Raw genomic sequence first — 25,071 nt, forward strand, 5'->3', positions numbered from 1 at the left:
TGGCTCAATTTGGATGGATTTGAAGGTCAGCATCTTCTTCAGTTCGAACACAAGGGGTTTCTATGCAAAGTCAATAAAAATGATACCTTGAAATGTCTTCACGTTAAAGGACGAAATCAAAACTGCAACTAATAACAAACTCTTCACGGACAAATCATATGTTGTATATCTACTTTGTGAAGTACAGTGTCATCCCACGCTAATGCATTTATACTAACACCACAACCACACATAATGAGTTAATTCTGGCAATGTGGTATAATCTTGACACTTGACAGCGTATTTTATCACGGAAATGTTCACGTACATTCTCACTTCGTCTCCTGTTCACCTTCTGTACGCTTCTGTGTTCGCCCTTCTTCCTACGCCACGAGCAGTAGCACTGTCATATATCGGTAAAATGTATCAGTTTTGGTTTTGTATTTACCTTATCGATGCACAACACTTTATTTAAGTTCACTGCTTTGTATTACTATGATCCGTATTAATATTATATAATATCCATGCGTTCTAAGTACGTATAGTTTTTATCTGCGAGCGGAACAAATAAAACGACATCTGGGATCTTAACTAGTGTTGCCATAAAGAGCTGAGTAAGTTGCACCTTAAATGGAGCTAAAAATGACTTTCAAGGAGGGCTAGACTTTCGAAACCGCCATAAAACTGTCTTCTAGGGTAATTTTAGGTATTTAAAGGGGGTGGGGGTGCTGTTACCATTATCTCTAAAGTGATGACAATTTATTATTAGTTTTCAACGTTTAGATCGGTGGTACACTCACCTCACTTAGTACTCCGGCAGTTGTTTCTTTATACACAATATTTGCAGACTCGTACCCAACGGAAAATAAGTAGTAGGCAAATTGTCCATCACCATTTTCATTCATTCCGTCTTCCACAATGTGATGATCATGAATTGAAGTAAAAACGTCATTAGCCAGAGGACATCTGCTTTGTATAAACAGAAATTCATTCCTTAAAACAACACAGGATGTGGAATAAAGAGTAATGAAAATAGGGATGGGCAATTTGCCCACTGTTATCTTTGCCGTCGAGTGTACAATTCAACCTACAAGTGTATCAACATACGTTGTATAAAACACACTTTATTACTAACTTCGTTGACCCTGTACATACAAGGGTGCCCCCCTTGAGATATCTGGGAAAAAGTTCATGTAAGTCGAATGGTGAAATTCTAGCGAAATTTTCTTACAAATATTTTCAGGCTGCGAGTTACAGCAATTAACTGCCATGTGCAACACTACAACGAGAGAATGTTTTCACAGGTCACATTACAATCATGTTGACTGCCAAAAAATGGGGTGTGCAAATCTTAGAAATCTCTGCGACAGGCATAGTCTCATGGACGTCCGGAAAGGGGGGGGGGGCACGCTCACCCTAGGAAAATGAAAGTCAACCAAAAATTTATATTTCACACACACAATTTCATTCCAGGCACAATATTTGTGTTAATTATTGCATAAACATGATAACTTCAATTTAAAGCAATGTTTTTTGAGGGGACAACACTATTATTGGGGGGGGGGAGAATGTGCGTCGTTTGCCCCTCCCTGGAAAAAATCCTGTGAACATCCATGCATAGCCTGTTGAATGTCTAAGATGATGAAAATTGGGCATAGCCCATCCTTCGCTATTCACTTGTATTGTGAATGAACGATAGGCTATAATTGCACTGCATTTCTTGCACACACATTGTACGAGTAACCTCCTCTCTCAAATTTCAACAGGCAAGTGTAGTGTTTTCTTCCTTGCTGAATTTTACTTGTACTTGTGTCAAGTTAAATTGCGCTTTTGCTTATACTCTTGTGAATATGGGCGAGAATGTGTGGTATCCTACACCCACAACCCCTAAATGTGTTCATGACACGATGCTATATGCACAGTGAACTTTATCTATTTTTACCTTGAGAATATCATTTCACAATTTTATACTTATATACCTGTATTTCACAAGGATTCTGCTTCGGATTTCACAGCAATGATTTCGAATTCGAAGAGAAGTTTCTAGGTTAGTTTTCATTAATTACCTCCATATTATGTATTGAAAATATGTATCCAATAACTTTTATTACAATGTTGAACTTTTCTTTCACTACATTTTTACAGAAAGCATTCATAAAAGTGAGAAAATGTATATAAAATGTATTTATATCTGTGGAGAGAGAACGCCTTGTAATTTCAGAAGGATTTGTTAAATAATAAACTTAGCACCATATCTTTTATGATTTCCTAAAAAAAAATTAAAAATTGTAGTTTTCATTGTAAAACACAGTTTTTCCAGGCCAGTGTGCAAAGTGTTGTAGTCTAAGTAGAGAATCAGATGTGTGTGGTTTCTGGATGCCTTCCTAGATGAACAGAAGTCCCATGTACACATTATCTGGGTCAAATTGTGTTATCTGCTATCTGAGGCCACCCACTGCCCTAGGCCTCGGGAGACATCAAGTCCAACAAAATCATCGAAAGAGAGGAAGGTTCTGGCAGTGCAATTAAATAATAATACAGAATCAATGCAACTTCAAATCATACTAGGTGCAACAGGCGGTGAGGTCCAGGGCCTACCTACAGACTTCGGCCCACTCCAACCAGTTTCAGAGTGTCGTGTGGTCAGTACAACGAACTCCCAGTCGTAGTCATGTTTCAGTTACCAGGTTACGCTACTCATTCATATCTCCCCAATATCCTCATAATGGTGGGTGGCCACGGTGACATTCACAGGCCATAATCCCAGGAAAAAAAAAGTTGTTACACTTCCCCAAGGAGACTTGAACCTGCACACATCCAAAAGCCGGAGCACAAAGCATGATGCATGGTCACGGTGTGGGACATGATATAAATTAATATACCATAAATATACCAGGTGGTCCATTTATAATGATAGTATGGAATATCGCATGCAGAATGCATCCAATCGAAAAATTGCACGGAAAAAAAGTTTGATACTATTGAGGGGGTAAGTCAATGCCGCAAAAATTTCGTCGCTGCCACTCACCCCTTAGGGGGTGGTGGTAAATGTGAAATGTCAAATGGAACACCCCCATTCGTTTTACATATTTGGATTCAGTGTTGAAAAAAGTATTTTTTGTTCGAAAAAATTTGTAAAAAAATTGCCACCAAATTTTATTAAAAAAATGTGTGCAAAGAATTCGGCAAAAGAAAATTGTTTACAATTTATGTTTTTGTGTAACAATAAATAATATTAATCTGTTCCAACTCTTTGATTTCAAGGAACAATTTCATATGAACAACAAAATTAAGTATGTTACCACAAATTAGTTATCATTTGAGGTACACAAATAAATGTTTAAAGGAGCAAATGTTCAAAATGATGATCGTTCACTTCAATGCATTTCAAAACACTGTGTCTGCAAACTTTTTTTTCTGTGCAATTTTTCGATGGATGCATTCTGCATGCGATATTCCACACTATCATTATAAATGGACCACCCGGTATAACAAAAAGCATAAAAGGTAATCAAATAAAACCAATTAATATCATGCATATGAATGTATATTTTTTCTGCATAATTTGGTCAACATATTAACAATAACTTTTCTTTTGGAAAGTTACACCAGAATGTTGACATGTAAATTTATTTACATCAATTTTGTTTATTGTTATTATTTTTTGGACAGTTAACTGCTATTAAATGTTTCTCAACTTTGCAAATTTCAATATTTTCTTCATTACTGAGCAACATAAACGAAAAAAAATATTTCAACACATCAAAAAATTCTTGGTTTCACCTTTGGTATATTTTCAGTAGGTTACATAAAAACAACAAAAAAAAGTATAAGAATACTTGTTTTTCCTCTGAACAGAATATCAACACATTATTGTCAAGGCATGCTAGTGGTATAATTTCATTTTCTTAATTTTTTATACATTTTAACCACTATCCTTAATTACAGCAACAGTAATCACTATGTACTGATTAGCAAACAAAAAATATAATTTTTCAAAACATAAACCATTTACAGTAATCTCAAACACATTAATTTTTTTGGGTTTTAAATCAACACTTAATTTGGGTAAATTATTAACTTTATACACACACTGTAAGGCTACAATGTTACATGTAGTGCACAAATTAATCAAGAGATCTACATGAAACAGATAAAAAAAAGGGGGTCTACAGGAAAGCGAGTCTAGAAGCTAAGGAATTACAGGATGCACTATGAACACAGACTTTAACGAGACAATGCACAAGAAAAACAACAATTGTAATCTGAGCTGGTGTGAACCATTGTTGCCCATTCGATTGCTGCATCTAGACACTATATTGCATTTTCAAATGATATGCAACTATAAGATTGTTACATTTTTCAATGCACTTTCCGTATATTAACCAACTCACATTATCGTTGATTACAATATACTGACATTTAACTTGTGATTTTTATTATTGAATATGTTCTTCAGATTTTGATTCATACCATATAGTACACTACACGTTCAGTGTGAAAATTTCGGCAATTTTGTCTCAGAAAAAAAAGTACTATTTTTGTAGATTAAATAAATGAAACCTACACTTTAGTTCTGAAAATATTACATCTACAACACTTACATTTGCAAAATTATGCTATAAGTACTAATCATAATAATAAAATGATACGCTTTCTACAATGAAAAAGAAATTTGTGTATTCAAGTAGCTTGAAAAACATCTCGTTGGTTTGAAATAAATATAAGAGCCTTGAAAAAACTAATTGTGTGACATTGCACCCCCAAAATAATGTACTAAATTATATTATGCAATTTAAGTAAACATGGTCGGCATCTCCCTTACAACTTCAGATTTGCATAGATCACCTCGTCACCTGAACATCGTAAAATGTTTATGAACAAAAACAAAAAGTCCTGTTCTAATAGTCCAACCATAATTTTCTTTTTAAAAAAATTACCTGTACCAAAAAAAATCAAAGATACACACAAATATAAAATAAAATTCACAAAACTTAGTGGTTTCAGGGGTATTAAGCAGACACAACAGGGGAAAAAAGTAAGGCAGTTCTTTTTTCTTTTTATCTCAAAAGTTACCATGATTTAACCACATAAATTTCTTATTTTGCTCATGCATACACATTAATACATAAAATTCCTAGCATGAAAGGACATTAGTTAACATTTCATGTGGTATTTTTTGTTGTTTTTTTCTGTTAAAAGATAAAACAGAAGGGGGAGGGGGGAGAAACCACAAAACACATCATTGTGAAAACATTATTTAAACAGCGTGTGTGTGTTTTTTAAAATCTCTCTCTTTCAGCACCATTACTTGGTCCGTAACAAAACTGAGATTAACACTTCTCCCGTACCGCACGATACAAAATTCTTGTCAAAAAAGAGCATATCACTATCTCCAGCATTATTCATATACATATGTCTATATATATATATATTTATATATATAACTCTTATCTCTTTCAGAACATTTCTTTACACACGCCCTCAGTCTAATTGTCATACATTATCTGATGGCTTGTAAATCTGCCACGTCGTCACTTTCAAAAATCGTCATCACAATTATATTTCTACAACCACAAGCAATAGCACCTGAGTCTTTTTATGTTATCTCTACCTGCTGCCAAATGTTCCTGATTTTACGCACAAGCGTAAGGAGGAGACCAATTTATGTCCTAAGTTTGCTTTTTTCTTAAATATCTTTTTAGTTACTTTTTTTATTACCCTGTAATCAAATAGTCTGATGTTAATTACAACGCTGCTGGGTTTTATAACAGCGTTTACGTTAAGAGTCCAGGACCAATTGGGTTGAAATTTTGCAGCTGTAGATGTCAAGACTGTAGCCTTCGTGTCTGGAGATTCGCTATCATAACATGAGATCTTGAAGTTCCTGCAGAAGTTCGTTTTCCTTCTTTATTTTCTCTACTTGGTTTAACTCTAGTTGTTTCCCTGCCGCCTGTTGTTCTTTCAACTTCTGTATCTGCTCCAATTTCTGAAAAGAGAAAATTGAAACCCGGACGTCAGATAACACACACTATTGCTATCTTAGTTATTTTTAGGGCTGAGCAGGCAACACTTTGAACCGAGGCCGATACCCTTACAGATTCCTACTGATACTGATGCTTGAAAATTGTAACAAAAGGTGTGGGTGAGTATTCCATTCCAATTATAAGCATGATTTTGTCAAGAGTTTTCCCTTGAAAATATTCAACATTCAAATTAGAATGTTAAAATACCCCTTATGTAATCACAAAATACAGTTTTTTCTACACAATCTTGGTGCCAAATAAACTGACATTTCAAATTTTGCATAACTTCCAGGAAAATTACTTTCTACAAGCGAGGGTCAAATGAAAAACCTAGTAGATTTCTGTATGTAGGATTGCTGCATTTTAGCACAGACCTATTGCTGATCTACATATAAATATATTTCAACTTTGAGTTAGTGTTTGCATACCTTAAGAACAACAAGTCTTTGTGGTTCACGTGGAGTAACTTATGCGAAGGCCTTTCTGCCCATTTGCCAGCAAACCGAGTCCACTGTCAAACTTTCTCCTCCATTACTAAACTTGCTGGCGTGGTAAGCATGAACAGAAATATTGAATTTACATTTGCCAAGAAATTTCCATAGGTTTTTAACTTACAGATGCAAGAAACCACTTGTCTTCACTGGTGCAAGTGTGTATAGGAGGCACCATCTTTAAAATAACAAAAATGGCATTTTGAAGCTCACTTGATTAGTGTTGCAGCCTGAAGGTTCCTTTGCATGCAACAGTTGATACCTCATGTAAATTTGAACTGTAGATTTTTCCCTGCAATTTTTTGGGGACTTTTAAGGTTTCATTTGACTCTTGTAATGCATACTATTTATGAGCTTTGCCACATTCCTGATTTACACAGGTACCAGTGGAAAAGTACCAACCTTCTTCAGATTTTTCATCTTCTTGTTTTTCTCAGGATCGTCACTCAAGCTCAGCTCTGAATCGACTAGAGAGACTTTGCTGTTCCCCGATTCCCCGTTCGTAATCGCAGGCTGCGAGGTGGATTCCTGCTCCTTTTTGGCTTTCTTGGCCTCTCGCTTCTTCTTCATCCGCAGAGCAGCTTTTGAAGGATTTGCTAAAACATAATTGACAGATATCAGCCAGATGTACAAAACAACTGCACAAGTTTTGCCAAACAAAATTCCCTGAACTATTTCAGGTACACAACTAAGGAACGATTGCTACTTGTATTTAGGAACCTTGATTTTTACAAATCTAACATTAAAAAATGATATCTCTTGTAGTTTATGGCTTTTAGAAAGCATAAAAAGGACAATTCTTGTTGTGACGTTTCAGGAGAACACATGCTACATCAGACATTTATTTTTTAGTTTGGTTAATGATACAGTTATGGCATAAATTTTTATATAAAAAAAGAAGGAGTTGCACAATAAATCTTGTCAATAATGATACCCTGTTTGAACATACCAACCTGTGAAACAAGTAGTCTGTTTTTGTTATTCATTTATTATTATTATTATTATTATTATTATTATTTTAAACAAAGATTTTATCAAATTCTCTTTTTTTTAAAATTTATCACATTGTTATAACTGTATCATTGAAAACTGTAACATTACAACTGAAAATCAACGTTACAACAAAAATTCTGTGATATGCTTGTAACAGCCATAAACTACAAGAGAAATAATTCTAAAATGCAAGCAATACATACATATACACATACAAAAACAACGACAAAAGTTGTAAAATGTTAAATGATTTGAGAAATATTTGTATATGTGTAATGTTGCACCATACTCATGATTTTTTATACATACAAACTTGCAAAATAAAACAAATTTTGCATGAACATGATTTACGTAGGCTGTCTTCTGAATTTCAAAATACCACAATAATCAAACATTTTAGGTTAATACAAGTCGATATTTCTTCACTTTAGTTTTAAAATCAAAATGTATAATTCATGTTACAGGAATTTCGATAAATATTAATACACACACAAAACGTGCTTATTACGTATCAGTTTATTAAATTCAATTAATTTCAGTGACCACTGTCACCATCATACAGTACGTGAAAAAGACACTATCAGAGATTATGTTTTCTTAATGTCAAGCAGATGTAGTAAAAAACAAAGGCACCATTGCCATAGCTTCAGTTACTGAACTCTAATTTCTTAAATTCTTGTCATTTCGTTTTGCTTTTCTGCCACTTTTGGCTAATCACGATGATGAGGATGAAAGGACACACGTGCACATGCCCAGGCTCGAACTTGAACCCAGGAAGTCCGGTGTCAACATCACAGTTATTGAGAAAAACCAGGCAGAGAACACATTTTGCATGCTTCAGCTTTCCTGAGGCAGTTGATTGTGAGCATGCAAGGAGGTTTCCTTGCCAAGTAACTTAGGGATGGCATTTATGTACCACTTCTACTAAAGGACCTCAATAATCCGTAATAACAAATCACAATTAGCGAAGTCACTCCTGATTTGCTGGGTCGGGTGTGGAGATATTGAACACTTATGACAACTGTAAAAAAAAATATTAGAGTTTGTCTTTCACTTGGTGTATGATTCGTTACATGTAACTAAACCTTTTAATTATACTGATTTTTCAAGAACTTCATACAGTAATTACCCTGCAATGTAAAACACAAAAGACAATTTACAGAATTTCCAAAGGGCTGAGAATGCACAAAAGAATACTTGCACCTCCATTTAAAACTATGTGTAAACACTGGTTCACTGACCTTCACTACCACTGCCCTGTTTCATATTCGATGCCGGCTCATCGTCGTCATGAAGCTTGAAGTTGCATTCTCGGCCACGAGCTGATGGTGGGCGATATACCTGTTTGGAAGCTGAAATTAGAACAGAGAACTCGTAAAAATTCACATTCTTGTCTGACAGAAAATCTTTAGAATGTGGCAAATATGTGAACAGTTAACTTACCAAACAGAAAACTCAATATAACTTAAAGAGGCCAAAACCAAGCATTGGGTAATAATGGAAACTTATTTCACGAAGACATCTCATTTGGATTAGTTTCCAAATTCCAGTGCTTAAGAGTAATAATACAAGAACTGTTATGTATGTTACTTTTCGATTATAAACATTTACTATTTTGTCTAAACTAAACTCCAAAGGCTTACAAAACAGTTTTTCAGTGGGTAATGGGGACATGTTTGCTGTTTTCTAGACAGGAGTCCACAACTACGAGGGACGTTCCGAAAGTAAGTTTCGTCATTTTTTTTCACAGGGAAGCTTTATTACAAACAGTAGAATACAATGTCATAACAAAATACAATCTGTTGGCTATTTTTCCACATAGTCACCACCGACATTGATACATTTGTTGTACCGTGGAATCAATTTCAAGAAACCCTCCTTGTAAAAATCGGGGCACAGTGATTTAAGGAAGTTCTTCACAGCCTGTTGCACCTCTTCGTTGCTTCCGAAGTGACGTCCCGACAGTGCCGACTTCAACGCAGGAAAAAGGTGGAAGTCTGATGGGGGAAGATCGGGGCTGTAGGCCGGTGATTCAATCTCTCCCATCCCAGACGACGAATGTGTTCTGCAGTACCCCTTGCTGTTAGGGGTCTTGCATTGTCGTCCAAGAACAAAAGCCTTCGACCCAAGAGCTCTGGTCTCTTGCGTCAAATGGCGGACTTCAGTTTGCTTAGTGTGTGGCAATAGCGTGCCGCACTTCCATTTGTGACCACATTTCCAGCACATGTCTTTCTGCCTTATTGGTTTGCACTCGAATGAGCTCGGGAACGTCGGTCTGCTTCTTATCTGTATTCTTCAGTACTCTGCGCATGCGCCATCCTCCTTTGCTCTCACTCCTCCCGTCGTTAATTCAAGAAAGATTGTCTTTGGTTATGGCAATGTATTTTCTTACTTTGTAATACAGCTTCCCTGTGAAAAAAAATGATGAAACTTACTTTCGGAATGTCCCTCGTACTTTTAAAGTAGCTCCCAATTGTACTTGTAATGCTGGATCAATCAGCAAATTTTGAAGATCTCTCGGGATTGCACTTGGTACAGTGGGATCCATGAGTATTACCGTGAAAATTGTCCATGACTATTTTCATTGATGTTTCTCTTCCATCCTATGTGTTTTTCAGCAATGGATTTTTATGTATGCTGGTACAGAAGTTGCCAACAGCTTGTCTTGACTTTTCTTTTCATTCTTAAAGCTCTTATTGGGCCAAATAAAGTGCACGAACATGGTGATGGACAATTTGCACGGTAGTTCTCATGGATCCCACTGTACCACTCACATTACCTTTGAGTCCCAAGGCCATTTTCACATGTAACCCCCTTGGTGCCAGAGTCGATTTTGAGCAAAATGCAGAGTTTCAATTAAATGAGTGTAGATCGGAGACTAATTGCCCTAGAGAGATGGGTGATATACCGTTGTACGGGGAATGAACCAGATATTCAGACTATATGAAATTTATGCAAATTTGGCGTATATGTGGCAGGGGGGAGGGGGCTAACTCCCAAAATTTCGGGAAAAAAAATTTGGTTCCCCCACCCTCCCCCCAAGAAAAAAGTACATGACAGTGTCGACATGCACATGGAAATGATCGCTGACATGTAAGGAACACAAAAATATTTGCATTATTATCATATGACCAATGTAACTTGAGTTGTACCCCCAAAAGGAATGGTCGGCACGCCACTGATTCAAGCTTCAAAATGCAGCGGTACCTTGAAGTGACTATAGCTCAGAAACTAAATGCCCTAGAGATATGAAAGATATACCATTGTACGCAGAATGAATCACAGATTCAGACGATATATAATTTATGCACATTCGGCGTATATATGGAGGGGGAAAGGGGAGAAATCCCCTGAAAATACAGTGAGGCTTACATTTGGGTATCTCGATCGAGACGCTTGGGATCCAAAAGGTTATAGGTAACAGTGTTACCATAGAGCTGTACATCAGCCAATCTTTACTCCTCAAGAATTTAATTTGAAATAATACAAAACCGTAATTTTGAAAATGAGTTCAAAATGTGGTTATTTACATCAAAATAACATAAATTAGGACTGAAAATGAAATATTAAAGACATTTGGACTTAAAAGAGATGAGATGAAGGAACAGTTGAGTGGAGAAGGTAAACTGCATAATCTGTATTTGTGATACTATGATTAAGACCACATCTTTATGGTGGATACTAGAGTACTGCTCAAACTCATTTGAATCTCCCACGCTCGACCCTGATATGCTCGAATGTACTACACTTGTAGTGGATGATTGGTATTGTTCCTAATAAGCAGCTCTGGCAACCTCAAGCCCATACATGAAAGGAAACCACTCTATACAATTACAATTCTAAATAATAATTTCGTATATTATGTAAGACTCAAAAAAAGTACATATGAAAGTATGCAATATATACAGACCCACACGTAAAATGGATACACATGATGACAGACCCGCTTACGCAATTACAAATATTGTATCACAGTGTAAGAAGTATGTGTACATCATTGTTCACTTACCGAAAATCATAATCATATTCTGCGAAATAATAAAATGCAGTTATAACATTCAATCGAACATCATTTCAATATGAAAATAATCGTAGAAACATAAAATGTCAGCCTAGGTAGTTTCAGCCCATAATCATCTATTTCATTTTCAAATATCTCGGTAAGATACACAAAACTGCATTTTAACATTGAGATGATGACTATGTTCACTTATTTTTCAATTTCACTTCGTCTTTTACTTCACGATCCATATTTGAGGAGCCACTACCATAGACAAATTACGGAAATACGTGTATTAATAGGGTTCGAGAGTTCGGTCGTTTTTTGCTCGAGTGGAAGAACTATCAATTCTGTGTGCCATCTAGCGTTGCCCGTGCAAAGTATCTGCCGCTCGAGCGAAAAATGCTCATTGCAGCGCTCTAGTGGATACGTTTAGAGATAACAACAGCAGTACATAAAATAGCATTTTGGTGTTAAAATAGTGAATGTAATCCTCAATATAAAACTAAATTTATTGCATGAAATAAACATTCCCCTTCTAATATGTACAATCTTAGTGACAATGAAGTTCGACCAGTCACAAATATAGGAGTGCGTTGTGAAAGAAGGAGAACACATGCATATGCTGAACATATTTTATTCAGCAGGCTACATGGAACAAAGGAAAACATAAATTTCCGCTGCAACGCAGCAATGTATGGTGTCCACACAAAATAAAACATTTTCGTCCATCTACACGTGACATTGAAGTTCGACCATTGTTAGAGGGGATCCTGTTTACCATGGTGTGACGCCGCCCCGTCGGCGAATAACTGTGGCAATGCGTCGGGGCATGCTGTGGACGAGTCGTTCAAGGTATTTCACATCGATGCGGTGCCATTCCTCCTGCAGGCAGGCGATAAGAGCAGCCACTGTCGTGGGTAACCTCTGTTTCACACGTCGCTTAAGAACACGCCACACATTCTCAATGGGCGAGAGATCGGGACTCGATGGTCACCATGGCAGAGTTCGCACGTGATTGCGAGTCAACCATTCTCTTGTCAGCCGCGCTGTATGAGGCCTGGCATTGTCGTGTTGAAAGATGAGACGCTGCCTGTGGAACATGTGCCTTCGCACTGTGGGAAGATGCCGCTCCAGTATGCGCGTATAGGCGTGTGCATTCACAATTCCATCACAGACGTGTAGTGGGCCAACCCCAGATGCCGTCATGCATCCCCATACCATCACTGACGCAGGTTTCTGTACCCGACGTGCATAACATTTTGCTTCATTCTGTTCCTCCTTCCGACAAATGACTGTTTCCCGTATTTTCCCGTACACATAATTGAAAATGGATTCGTCCGTCCACAAAAACCTGTTCCACTGCCGAAATGTCCCATCCCCGGTACATTCGTGCCCACCGTAGTCGATTGCCTTTGTTCAACATGGAAAGGAAGGGTTTACGTTTCACCTTGTACACTCGGTAACCGCATCGCTGTAGGTAACGGCGAATGGTTCTGGTTGACACTTCAATGTGAAAGCGTTCTTGAGTCCACAGTTGTAATTCGGCCACAGAAACATGATTGTTGGTCTGGATATAGCACCTAAATATCCGTAGGTCACGCACGCTCAGCAGGCGTTTTCGACCGGGGGCCTTACCTGGCTCTGTAGTACCCAAATTTTGGTGGTGTTTGATGATGCAGTGGACGCTTGACTTGGGTAAGTTCAGTTGGCGTCCTATTTCCCGTTCACTGAGTCCATCCCGTTGCAACTCCACCACTCTTCTCCTCACGGTGTTGTCAATAGGTTTGCCCCTGGCCATGGTGATGATGCACTGCGGTTCCTCGGTGCACAGCATGCACTTATATACGGCGGACTCCCTTATCGTGTCCATGACGTCATGCTTCCGTCGAATGCACCACTATCTGGAATTTTCCGTATGGGTCTGGTGCCTGGTCGAAGTTCAGTGTCACGCGTATAGTTCCACGTTTTTGTTCTTTACGTGACCTTGGGTGCAACATGCTGGGATCACGATTCTTGCCTGCTCACACGCCTCCTCTTACACACATGCGTCACTTCTGCGGGTCACCCATTCCATCGCCTATGCCTCTGTGCATTTAATCACGTATTCCTTTCTGGTCGAACTTCATTGTCACCAAGGTTGTAGTTATCAGAGCGTTAAGTACATTCCTGATTAATGGAGTCCATTTTTGCTTCTTACATTTTAACAACAGAATGCAACAATTTTCTGTGATTTTGCCTAACTGACAGGATAATGCAAACTTCAGAAAGTGCTGTCAGTAAATGAACTCTATGTTTAATAGTCATTTTCGAATTTTGCATCATTTTATGACAAAACACAGTGGAAAAATTTTCCACACCCCTTTCAAAAATATGAAAAATGAACATTACAGCATTTTACTTCATTTTCTGTCAAAAAAACAAAATATGCAGGTCTCCAATTATGAGATAAAGATTGGCAGGACATGTGGAATGATTGGGAGACAAAATAAGAAAGTTACAGGATTATTGTTAGGATCCTGATGTTAAGAGACTTGGTAGGAAGACCAGACAGAAAATTGGCCTGCTAAGGGCAGGGAGGTATGGAAAACTGGTGTTGCTGCAGCATAAAACCATTAGTAAGTATTTACTATGAACAGGCAATTGGCAATTTTGTAACACAACATGTAACACAACACAAAATGTAAGATTACACAATGTAACGATTATGTTATGCAATTTCAAAAGATAGGGGGTACATTTTCCTACCAGTTTGCCATGAAATAATGTAAAATTACATATAAAATGTGAAATAAACTCTTGAACAGAAAATCTGCAGTTTACTTGCCAACACAACTTATTTTTCTCTGTGCATATTCCACCATGCCATGAAGGTACACATTCTCTTTAGCCCCACATTGGCACCTATTTGAGGCTGGGTGAACCACAGAGCTGCTTTATGCAGAAACAAGACTGGAAAATATTTAGATCTTAGATCACCCACTGTGAGAATCCAACCCTGATCTCCCATATGTACCAACTAGACTGCCACGGCTCCTGGTATGAGAAACATATTTATTTCAAAACCAATCAGCAGGGGCATGCATATTTCGTTTTTGACGAAAACATGAAATGTGAAATATCACATTCTAATGTTAATTTTTCATGTTTCTGAAAGGTGTTAGGTGCATTTTCCTACCCTGTTGTGTCACAAAATGATGCGAAATGAACTGCAAAATGCGAAATAGACTCTTAAACACGAAATTTAAAGTTTATTTACCGATGCAACATTTTCTGAAGTTTGAATTATCCTCTGAGTTATGCAATTCACGGAAAATTGATTAATTCTGAAGTAAATATTTGAGAAGCAAGAATGGACCACTTTATACAGGAATGAACATAACACTAGGGTAACTACATAAATGTGCTACTAGAGTGGTTACGTTTATTTTGTAATAACTACAGTTTTTCAATCAAATTTTGGATTATGTTCACAATTTTAAAACCAAAATGTCATTTTATATACTGCTTTGGATCAGTTTTTTCACCGGTTTTAACACCAAAATTTTATTTTTATTTAACACTTTTGAACCCGAAATTATATGTGCCTCTACCAATCAGTCACACCTGGTCTGTTAGCCAAACTATGTATTTCTACCTCACATAAATAAGGTTGCAAAGATACCTTGGGGCTGACTAGACTGAATTCCTTCCACAGCTTTGTAGCTCACAGAGGCCTCCTTGAAAGTCCCCTCAGGGAAGTTTTGCCACTGCACCTCCCACAGTTCCTCCTGTTTATTCCATGGTCGCTCGTACAGAAGGGCTCCACTGTAGTGCCAAATCTTGAAACTGCATAACACATAAAATACATCTCAGAAAGTGATACTTAATTTTAGGGCTAAGGCGATACCACGCTGAACCAATACCCATTAGAAAATACTCTTAACAATTCTCACTGATGTTGATACTTGAAAATTGTGACAATTAAAAGTTGTTCAAATTATTGATTAATAATATTAGCATGTAAGTATCCCATTATGATTATACTGGGTGGAACAGCTAAAAGTACCACCGGATATATTTTGCGAACAACAATAAATATTGAAAAACTGCTTTTGCAGATATATAGGTATTAGAGGGGCTCACGAAATTAGTGAACACAATACGTTTCAACTACGTAAGAAATGGAAACCAGATTTTATTTTTAACTCATTTGAAAGTACGGAAAAATTAATTAAGAATGGCGTTTGTTACATTGTAATACGTCAAGTAGTTCTCAAGTAATTGTAACGTGAAGTTGAGCATGAATGCACATGCCCACTATGCCTGTCGGCAGAGCCGAGTGTAAATACCATTATGCATACAGCTCGCACGCTTGTGCTTTTTTTTTTTCCTACACTCACCATAGATAAGTATCATCTCGGCCTTTTCCGAGTTTGAATATACTATTTTCTCAGCAACAGTTCTGACGTAAATACACTATCACAAACGTCTGGTTAATCAGTGTACTTTGTTACGTCCTTGCTTTATTTGATAAATTTGATAAATCAATTTGAAAGAAAGAAATAAAAATGTATAAGGTGTAAAGTTTAATAGTTGAAAACAAGATTTGTCATGACCAAATGAGAAAAGTTGATTGTTCCGATGTACTAAAAATTACGACGTAAATGAATGAACGTCAATTAAAAATTAGAAAGACAATGTACTAACATTTATGTATGCAACTGATGGCGGAATGTTTAAAATTTATACTTTTTAATTAACAAATATTTGTTAACTCCGAAAGATGTATCAGAACCTTTTAGATAATTTATCAAAGCTTATTCATGTATAAACTACACATTTTATTGTAACCAGCAGTTTGTTGGAACGTAACAATTTTCCTAAGCACAAGCCATAGTTTGCAGAAGAGTCAGGGGTGCCCGCAGGGGGGTTTCATGCCTTTAGAATCGGTTTGGATGGAGGGGGGCGTAGTATTCGCATTAATACAAGGTTAGTTGAGCAGACAAACTGTGAAGAATAAGGTTGACTAACAATGGCAGTGAGCCTAAAGTATCTAAAGTAAACATATATTGCTTAAATATGTCTGTATTATACAGTGACGCAACCATAGGAGGGCAGAGGGTCATTGCCCCCCAACCTTCGACGGAAGTCAATTCTAGGGTAGCAAGTGGGGGACAAATATTGACAGCCAAGGGCACCTGCAGGGGACACAGAGGAGCAATTACACCTTCGATTTCAAATTTTATGCAAATAAAAATTCATTTTGTAAAATTTTCTTGCTTGCTTTGCTCGCATTATCTGCTTTTCTTGTTTTTGTCAAGTTCAGAGATGTAGCTAGGGGCAGCGGGAGTCGGCCATGCGCACCAAATGATCTAAAAAAAAAGTTGTAAAAGAGAGAATGCCATGGCGTTCAGTGAAATTATTTGCAGCCTATTAAATCAATATTGTCTTTAATTGCAAAAATTGGATCTAAAAATGTTCTTGTTCGCTTCGCTCGCATTCTACTTGTTTTCTGTAATGTAATGTATTTAAATAATATGTGTTGTGTATTTGTATTGAATAAGCTTTGAATATGTATACAATTTAGTGTTAGCTTGTTGCATATGTATTTTCTATTTTATGTCGCTCCATGTTGCATATGTGTAAAACATATGTTCTTCATGAAAGTTACAGATGTATCTTCGGAATGCATTTATCATTCATTTTCTGCCATTCAAAAATACAGTTTGTGTGCTTGATTTCAATTATTAGCTAATGTGAAATTGATGGCGTTGAAAAAGTATTTCAAATCGTTTGTTCTAAACAAATGGTTTAGCACAGACTTCTACCCTCTTTTTGTGTAATTTATGAGGATAATAACGTCTTTTATACTACTACTACTACTACTGGTAGTAATAATAATAATAATAAAAATAATAAAGCCATTATTAATATTATTATTATTGGTACATTTATCCTGGTACTTCCCCCCCCCCCGGACAAAAATTTGTCACCTCTGGTATCATATTTTTCCTCAAATTTTGTCAGACAAAAATAATTTGAGTAATTAATTCGGCATAAATGGAGGGGGGCTACCTTTTTTTGGGGGGGAGTGCATGGGCCTTGGGGGGATGGGCAACCATGAGAAGAGTAACATGTTTGTTACGATACAAGAATGGCGTCAAAAGGGGGATATGTATGTTACAACATACGAATCAACTTGTGAGAATGTTTGTTTCAAGCGTCAACTTCACGTTACAATTACTTGAGAACTACTTGACGTATTACAATGTAACAAATGCCACTGTTAATCAATTTTTCTGTACTTTCAAATGAGTTAAAAAAATAAAATGGGGGTTTCCATTTAAAAAAACTAAGTTTGTGTTGAAAACCATATTTCCTTACGTAGTTGAACGTATTGTGTCCACTAATTTCATGAGCCCCTCTCATACCTATATACCTGAGAAAGCAGTTTTTCAATATTTGTTGTTGTTCACGAAATATTTCCGGTGGTACTTTTAGGTGCACCACCCGGTATATGCATCAACTTACCAAGAGTTTTAATTTCAAATATTCAAGAATTACATCAAAATATTAAAATACATGTTACGTAATCACAAAATAAGTTTTTGCCCAAAACTGGAGGAAAGTAACGAAAAAACTTAGAATTTTGCACAATTTGCAGAATAATTCGACTTCATGGAGTGTGGTGTGGCATTTTGGTGGACCAGATTCTAACCTCTTTAAATGTCCATAAGTTCTGGTGGGAGATTAAGATACTACATCCTAAAATGTCAAATTGAATAAGACCTTTTACGTTAATTGTACATGGACAATGTAATGGAATGAGCATTTGATTCTGAAACGTTCCAAGTAGGGACAGACAATATCGGAAATTTGGTATTGCAATATATCATCAAGAAGATATCACCAGACGATACAATATCATAGTTTTTCTTGTATGTACGCATTCCTTGCATTGTAGAATTATGGAGTTTTCTTTTTTACAAATGGAGTAAGCCACCATCTTTACAATTTAATGTAACAGAAAACATCAAGAAACTTTGTGAAAACAATGATGACTTTGAATTACCTGATATTTGGGATTCATAATTTTAAATAAGAAATAAGGTGATCAAAATTTTTTATCTGAAATAAAAATAAAACAGACTGCTTCTTTTCAGTTAGGTTGCTATATTACAACAATGTAACATTGACAACATTCATTATATAATGGATTCTTTTTGTTTAAAAAATTGCTAACCATTGTTATAACTGTATCTTTTAGTCAAAATATAAATAAATGTCTGATGAAGGGAGCGCTTGTTCTCCTGAAACGTCACAACGAAAAACCGTTTTCTTATGCTTGTAATAACCGTGAACTACAAGAAAATGATACAATATGATATTACTTAACGTGAAATTTAGAAATTTCACACTTCCGCATTGCACAATTTAATGGTTAAATCCTATTAATTTCGAAGATCCACTGTCTTCATTCACAAAAGGGTACGGCGTCTGAAGCAGGCCTTTCTCAACACCCCCACTCCACTAACCACACCATCTCCTTCATATCCATACATCACCCAACTGGCTCTGTCATAGAAACCCATGCTATCATCCAACAGAAACCAGCACTGAACCTGGACAATAGACAGGCACACCCGACTTAGCACCCCATCCTCAAAAAGATCCCTGACCAGAAAAAGAAAAGATGCAGTGCACATACTCAACCCCCCTCCAGCCACATGGGGAACAGGAACATCACAGCCAAGAACCCCCAACCACCACCCGGCAGCGCCACGTGACAGCAGGAAGCAGAAGATGCAAACCAGAATACGCACAGCAGCGCCACCGAACAGGAGCAATTGCAACTCCCACCATTCGGGAACAAACAAAGCAGTGAGGCGGTACCTTCTCCGCTTCAGACGCCGTACCCTTTTGTGAATGAAGACAGTGGATCTTCGAAATTAATAGGATTTAACCATTAAATTGTGCAATGTGGAAGTGCGAAATTCAAATTTCACTAAGTAATTTTAAACCGTGTTTACCACATCTGTCATAAATATGATATTATTTCCTTATCGTGGTATCAGCGATATATCATCTCCACAATATATATCAACAAATATCATGATGATATATCACCAAACATCGTGACAATATATCACAAACATGATATATATCACCAAATATCATGACGATATATTGCCAACATGATATGTATCGCCGACACAATATATATCACCAAAATATCCTGACGATATATCATCTAGTTTATATTGCCTGCACGATATTTTTCAATATCATGATATATTGTCTGGCTGATATATCACCCAACACTAGTTCCAAGTGATTAATCATGCTTATGCACAAGTTAAACATGGACCGACACAATAAAATATATTCTGTACATAAAACACAAACTACGTTTAATAATCTTTCAACATTTACACAACATGGCACCCGAGGAATCTCTTCTAACTCTATTGTAATCAACAACAGGCTATTGAACATATTTGTTATTCTTCCTCATGGCTTGATTATATCATGATTATACATAATATCATATCACAACAGATTTACTATCCGATTCAAAAATATAAGGTTCACTAACTAATACAGAAATCCAGGACTCACTACCGAACTCCATGACTCGCATGTATTCCTTCGAGAATTCTGTCAAATTCTTTTTTATTGATAAATTTCGAAGTTCTGTGTAATGTAAAACATGTTTTAGGACATTGATGCCACAAATAACACACATATTTTATCCCAAAGTATAGCCTGCATAAGAAAAAAATACCTCCTATGTCGTAGTACTTTCACAGTTTTTACTAGTAAAAAATGGTTGTATGCACACTCAATTGATTGAGTTGGTGTTTTAACCACTTTATGTACAGTAAGACTAACTGGGACTGGACCTACAGTTTAAAGTGGGATCCGAACCACTATGTGCCTCCACCATGTATCAAACCCGGGACCCCTTGATTACAAGGCGACAACGTTACCCCTGCGCCATCAGGAAGGCCCTACATGCACACTCAAGTAGCAAAAAATACATCAAAATGCTAACATCACTAAACTTAGCATTCCTAACCTAACAAAAAACTCGAAAATTGGTATCAACTTTAAACCTAACAACGTAAAATTATAAACCAATTAATCTTACATTCCTAACAACAGTTTCACTTCTATTTTGGTAACTTAAGTTCTCAGTCCTTAATGTTCAATTTGTTTTATAATACATTTTTATGTAACATAATTAATATTTATTCTATGTACATTATATTTATTGTAAATATATTGCTTTTGCCATGAACATTTTGTGTACATGAAGTGGTAGCTAATGAACTGTCTTGTGTTGTTTTGGGTGCTATATTCACTTGTGGACAAGACTTTTGGCTGTGCTGCTTCATGCAAAGCAAACCGAAATATTATACTTCACCGCATTACTGCAAACTAAAAAGTGCAGAAAACAAACCTACTATTGGATAAAAATTATAGATACTCGAGTGTAGACTGCAAGTAAAAAGTAACCAGCAGGCCTAATTTTTTTTTAAAAAAAATAGCTTATTCAATTCTGGATTAATCTATGATGACCAATTTTTTTTCTTCGGGTATGCCTTATATTTTTAATCATCGCGAAAAAGGGCAGTTTTTTTTTAGTTTTGCAAACGATCGCTCCTTTTGAAATTCTAGAAATCAAAAATGGGAATCGTGATGAAATTTTAGTATGGTGCAGGCAGAAAAGTTTTAAACACAAATGTTTAAACAACTTTTTCTGTTTTGGGTAGTCTTACAAATACAATATTGGTCTGTCTTGAAGCTCTTTGAATCTGTTTTTAAAATCCATTACCATTGTGAAACTGATTTTATGCAGATTTTTATTTAGCAGAGTAAAGATGTACGATGAATGTGGCAACACTGCAAGCATAGACTTGCAGTGACAGCCTGCAGTTTTCCACAGTTCAACGGACATCGCTGTGTGCAGTGTTGCCAGGTTCCACGTACAGCTTTACTCCGTTGTATAAACATCTGTATAAAATCAATTTCTCAATGTGAATTGACAATGATAATGGATTTTAAAAACAGATTCAAAGAGCTTCAAAACAAGATGAATATTGTATTTGTAAGACTACCCAAAACTGAGAAAAAAGTTGTTCTCCTAAATTGAAAATAACGCTTTTTTGACAATTTTAAAAATCTGGAAATATAGAATTGTGTTTAAAACCTTTCTGCCTGTACCATATAAAAATTTCATAACGATTGGACAAGCCGTTTTTGATTTATAGAATTTTAAAGAGATCGTTCGCAAAACTAAAATATGGCACTTTTCTTTGTTGTACTAAAAAAAAATTGGTTAGCATAAATTAACGCAGAATTGAATAAGCTAAATTTTCATTCTTTTTTGTAGGCCTACTTGTTAGCTTTTAATTGCAGTCTAAACTCGGGTATCTACAATTTTTAATCAGATAGTAAACAACATAAATAATCTTCATAAACCATGCAAAATTATTAACTTTGATCAGGGAACAGAGATCAAAGGCAGAATTCACTACCCCATTCCAGGACTCATTACTAGGGAGTATATTTTTAGGTAAAACCTTTTTTGTTGTTGCTTCAGAAGTTGGCCATACTCAGTAGGAGTGCCAACCTTACAGCTGCAATGTAATCTGCGAAGTCTTGTTTCACATAAAAATGCATGATTTTACCTTTAGCACATAAAACATATTTCTAGGGAAAGAACATAAAATGTACATGTCTTAGACATTTTAGAAAAATAAAGTTTCCGAAATCTTTGTGTAAATACATATTTTGATGTTAATGCATAAAATAGACAAAATATGCAGTAAATTAGTACATTACTATCCTATTCTGGACTCCAAAACATCACTACTGCTCTTTACCGGAGTGTTACGGAAGAGTGCAAGATTTCATCGGTTAGTGGATTGCATATTTTGAAGTTCATGCATAAAATAGACAAACTATGCATTCCGTTAGAAAATTACTATCCTATTTGGAACTCTGCAGCATCCCGGTCACTACCGCCAGCATTTTTTTGTCAACCATGTGGTAAGGCAATTTATGTACAGCAGCATTCACAAGTTCCCAGCCTTTGTCAGGACACAAGTGATGCAGCTTTACATCTGCATTCACAACAAATGCTAACTGGAGCCCCAATATGTTCAAATGAAAGACGCTCTAAGTGATCACAATATTATTTAGATTTAACTAGAATATTTGTTGCAGCGGACATCCCACTGAAGAAAATAATCGGGCTCTGAAAACTTCCCGTCACAATACGTACGTAAATACTATCTCCCACAGTGTTACAAAGAAAGAGGAAAAAAATTAGATGCGTGAACATGAAAAAGAGTGGGTCAGGCAGTCATTTTGAATGAATGAAAATAATTTTTACTTTTAGTTACATATTTCTGCTACTTTTAGAACATAAAAAAATTTATTTTTAGCACCTAAAAATCTGCCCCTTACTTATTCCACCCACTCTAGAACTTCGTACTCAACTCCAGGGCTCACTACCAGACCACCCAATTCAGAATTTGTTTTGTTTCAAAGCAGAAAATAACAAATATTGCAACACATGTACCTTAATCCTTAAAGTTTCTATGAATTTCTCGCCACAAACATAGCATCAATTAAACAAAATGGCTGCCTTATGAGGGGACAAAACAAGCATGCACCTTCAAAACGCAGGTGGATGTACGAAAGTAACAACAAAGATTGACGTACCCATTTCCCTGCCGTAGTCGAGGTGCTGTGGTTGCCGTGAGAAAATGCTCCCCGTCAGGAGACCATTCGAGCTGTGTCGTGTCAGGAGCTTCCATCTTAGCTACCAACTTTCTTCCTACTGGATCCCAAAGTTCAACTGCTCCTCGAAGGTTACCAAACCCACCAAGGATAACAAGTGACTACACATTAAGGAAAATAAACCAAATAAGATAATACATAAAAGAGCATGTTTGAAAAAGCATACCGGATTTTCAACTAACTTTGTATAACAGCCACATGCAATATATGCTATTGATGGACCAATATGAAATTTTGGACAAGACTGATAAAGCACAGATATAAAATTTACTGATAACCTACATTTCTACCGATCTAACATAAAGTTCCAAATGGTTCTTTGACCTTACCAAATGTTACCAAATGAATCAAGCTTGTGCATATTTATACATTTACTTTAAAAAAAAAAAGTACAGAATGGAATTTGCATGTTTACTTATAAAATTATAACATGGCTCAATATTGCACTAAATTGTAAGACAGATATATGTTTTCCCAAGTTCATCTAGTGGAAAGTGCAAAATAGCAGTTACATAATGAAGAACATCATTCAAAATTCACAAAAAGTGCGCTATCTGCCGTCATTTCTGACAATCACGCTGAAATTCGCGGACTGTCTCACACGTGGGAACAACAAAGAAATAGACTGGAAGCCACAATACCACCTGCAAGGTGGGAGCATGCAAAGGATAACATCAATGCCTTGCTGCAGATCTTGGAAAACCAAGAAACGAGGTCTCTCCGCAACAAACTTCACCACCTGGCAGGAACATAGCCGAGTGAGAGTATGATCAACCCGGATGGTGGACAAGGAAAAAACACCGTAAATGTGTCGAATCTCTCGATCCCAAGCAAATTCAAAGAATTCCTTGCCTACGGCGATAAGTTCAACGTACAAAACAGTAAGCCCCCACCCTCGACCTCATATATGTGGCGGAAAAAGCAGCTTGTTTTGCCGCCAAACCCCAAGATTCAGAAAACATCCGAACATCAGCAGACAGAATTTTTCAAAAAGTGATATCCAGCAGTGAAACCAGGAAACCCAACCCAGTGCACCAAGAAATCACTTTAGTCCTCTCTAGTTTTGGCAAATGGCTCTACATGAATGACTATTGGTGCAAAACCGACAAAACGAACCAGTTTGTAATTATGCATAAGGGAGATTATGCAAAGAAAGTAAAAGACAAACTAAACAGTGACTCGTACAGTGTCATCACAAAGGACCCCACAGACAGGTACAACAGAATTGTGAAAAATGCAGTGAAATCTAGTGTCATACTCAGTGAACGAGACCACAAATTCCTTCTCAACCCCCACCCTTCATCTGCCATTGCCTATGGCATTCCCAAGACTCATAAACCTGGAATCCCCATGCACCTTATAATAGCTGGCTTCAATCACCCCACAGTCCACCTAACAAACTGGCTAAAAAACAAAATATCTCAGTTCAACAACAAACTAACATACGAGGGGCAATCAGGTTGCTCCGACCCTAACATAGCAGGAATGACGTTATGATTGATTTTTTTATTTTGTTATTGTTTAGTGATCCTTTATATGCTTTCATTCTGAATTGCAAGTCTGAGTAACGTACAGTTTTCTTTTTACAGGGGTTTAACTGAGTGAAGTTGTGTCAATGTGCCAGAATGGAGAGAACTGAGGTGAGAGCGGTGATCAAATATTTTGTGAAGAAGTGGACAGTATCCACAATTCATGAGGACTTGGTGGATACACTAGGGGACACTGCTCCTTTATACAGTATGGTGAAGAGATGGTGTCGTGAGTTTAATTGTGGGAGAGAGTCGTGTGA

At 36.6% G+C, this 25,071-nt stretch overlaps 1 protein-coding gene across 3 annotated transcripts in view; it reads right to left on the reverse strand.

The window, feature by feature from the left end:
* Nucleotides 1-3,508: 3,508 nt before the first annotated feature.
* Nucleotides 3,509-25,071, reverse strand: part of eIF2A (eukaryotic translation initiation factor 2A) — a 96,553-nt gene continuing 74,990 nt past the window's right edge. For all 3 annotated transcript variants that reach the window (XM_083130040.1, XM_083130039.1, XM_083130041.1), the window contains exons 9-13: nt 23,205-23,379; nt 15,154-15,317; nt 8,731-8,841; nt 6,899-7,092; nt 3,509-5,968 (exon numbers count right to left, since the gene is read on the reverse strand). In XM_083130040.1, coding sequence (XP_082986166.1) covers nt 5,843-5,968; nt 6,899-7,092; nt 8,731-8,841; nt 15,154-15,317; nt 23,205-23,379 — 770 coding nt within the window. In that variant the 3' untranslated portion in view covers nt 3,509-5,842. The remainder of the gene's footprint in view (nt 5,969-6,898; nt 7,093-8,730; nt 8,842-15,153; nt 15,318-23,204; nt 23,380-25,071) is intronic.

This window comes from Lepisma saccharinum, chromosome 10 (assembly GCF_977018435.1).
Source record: "Lepisma saccharinum chromosome 10, izLepSacc3.1, whole genome shotgun sequence".
NCBI classification, from domain to species: Eukaryota; Metazoa; Arthropoda; class Insecta; order Zygentoma; family Lepismatidae; genus Lepisma; species Lepisma saccharinum.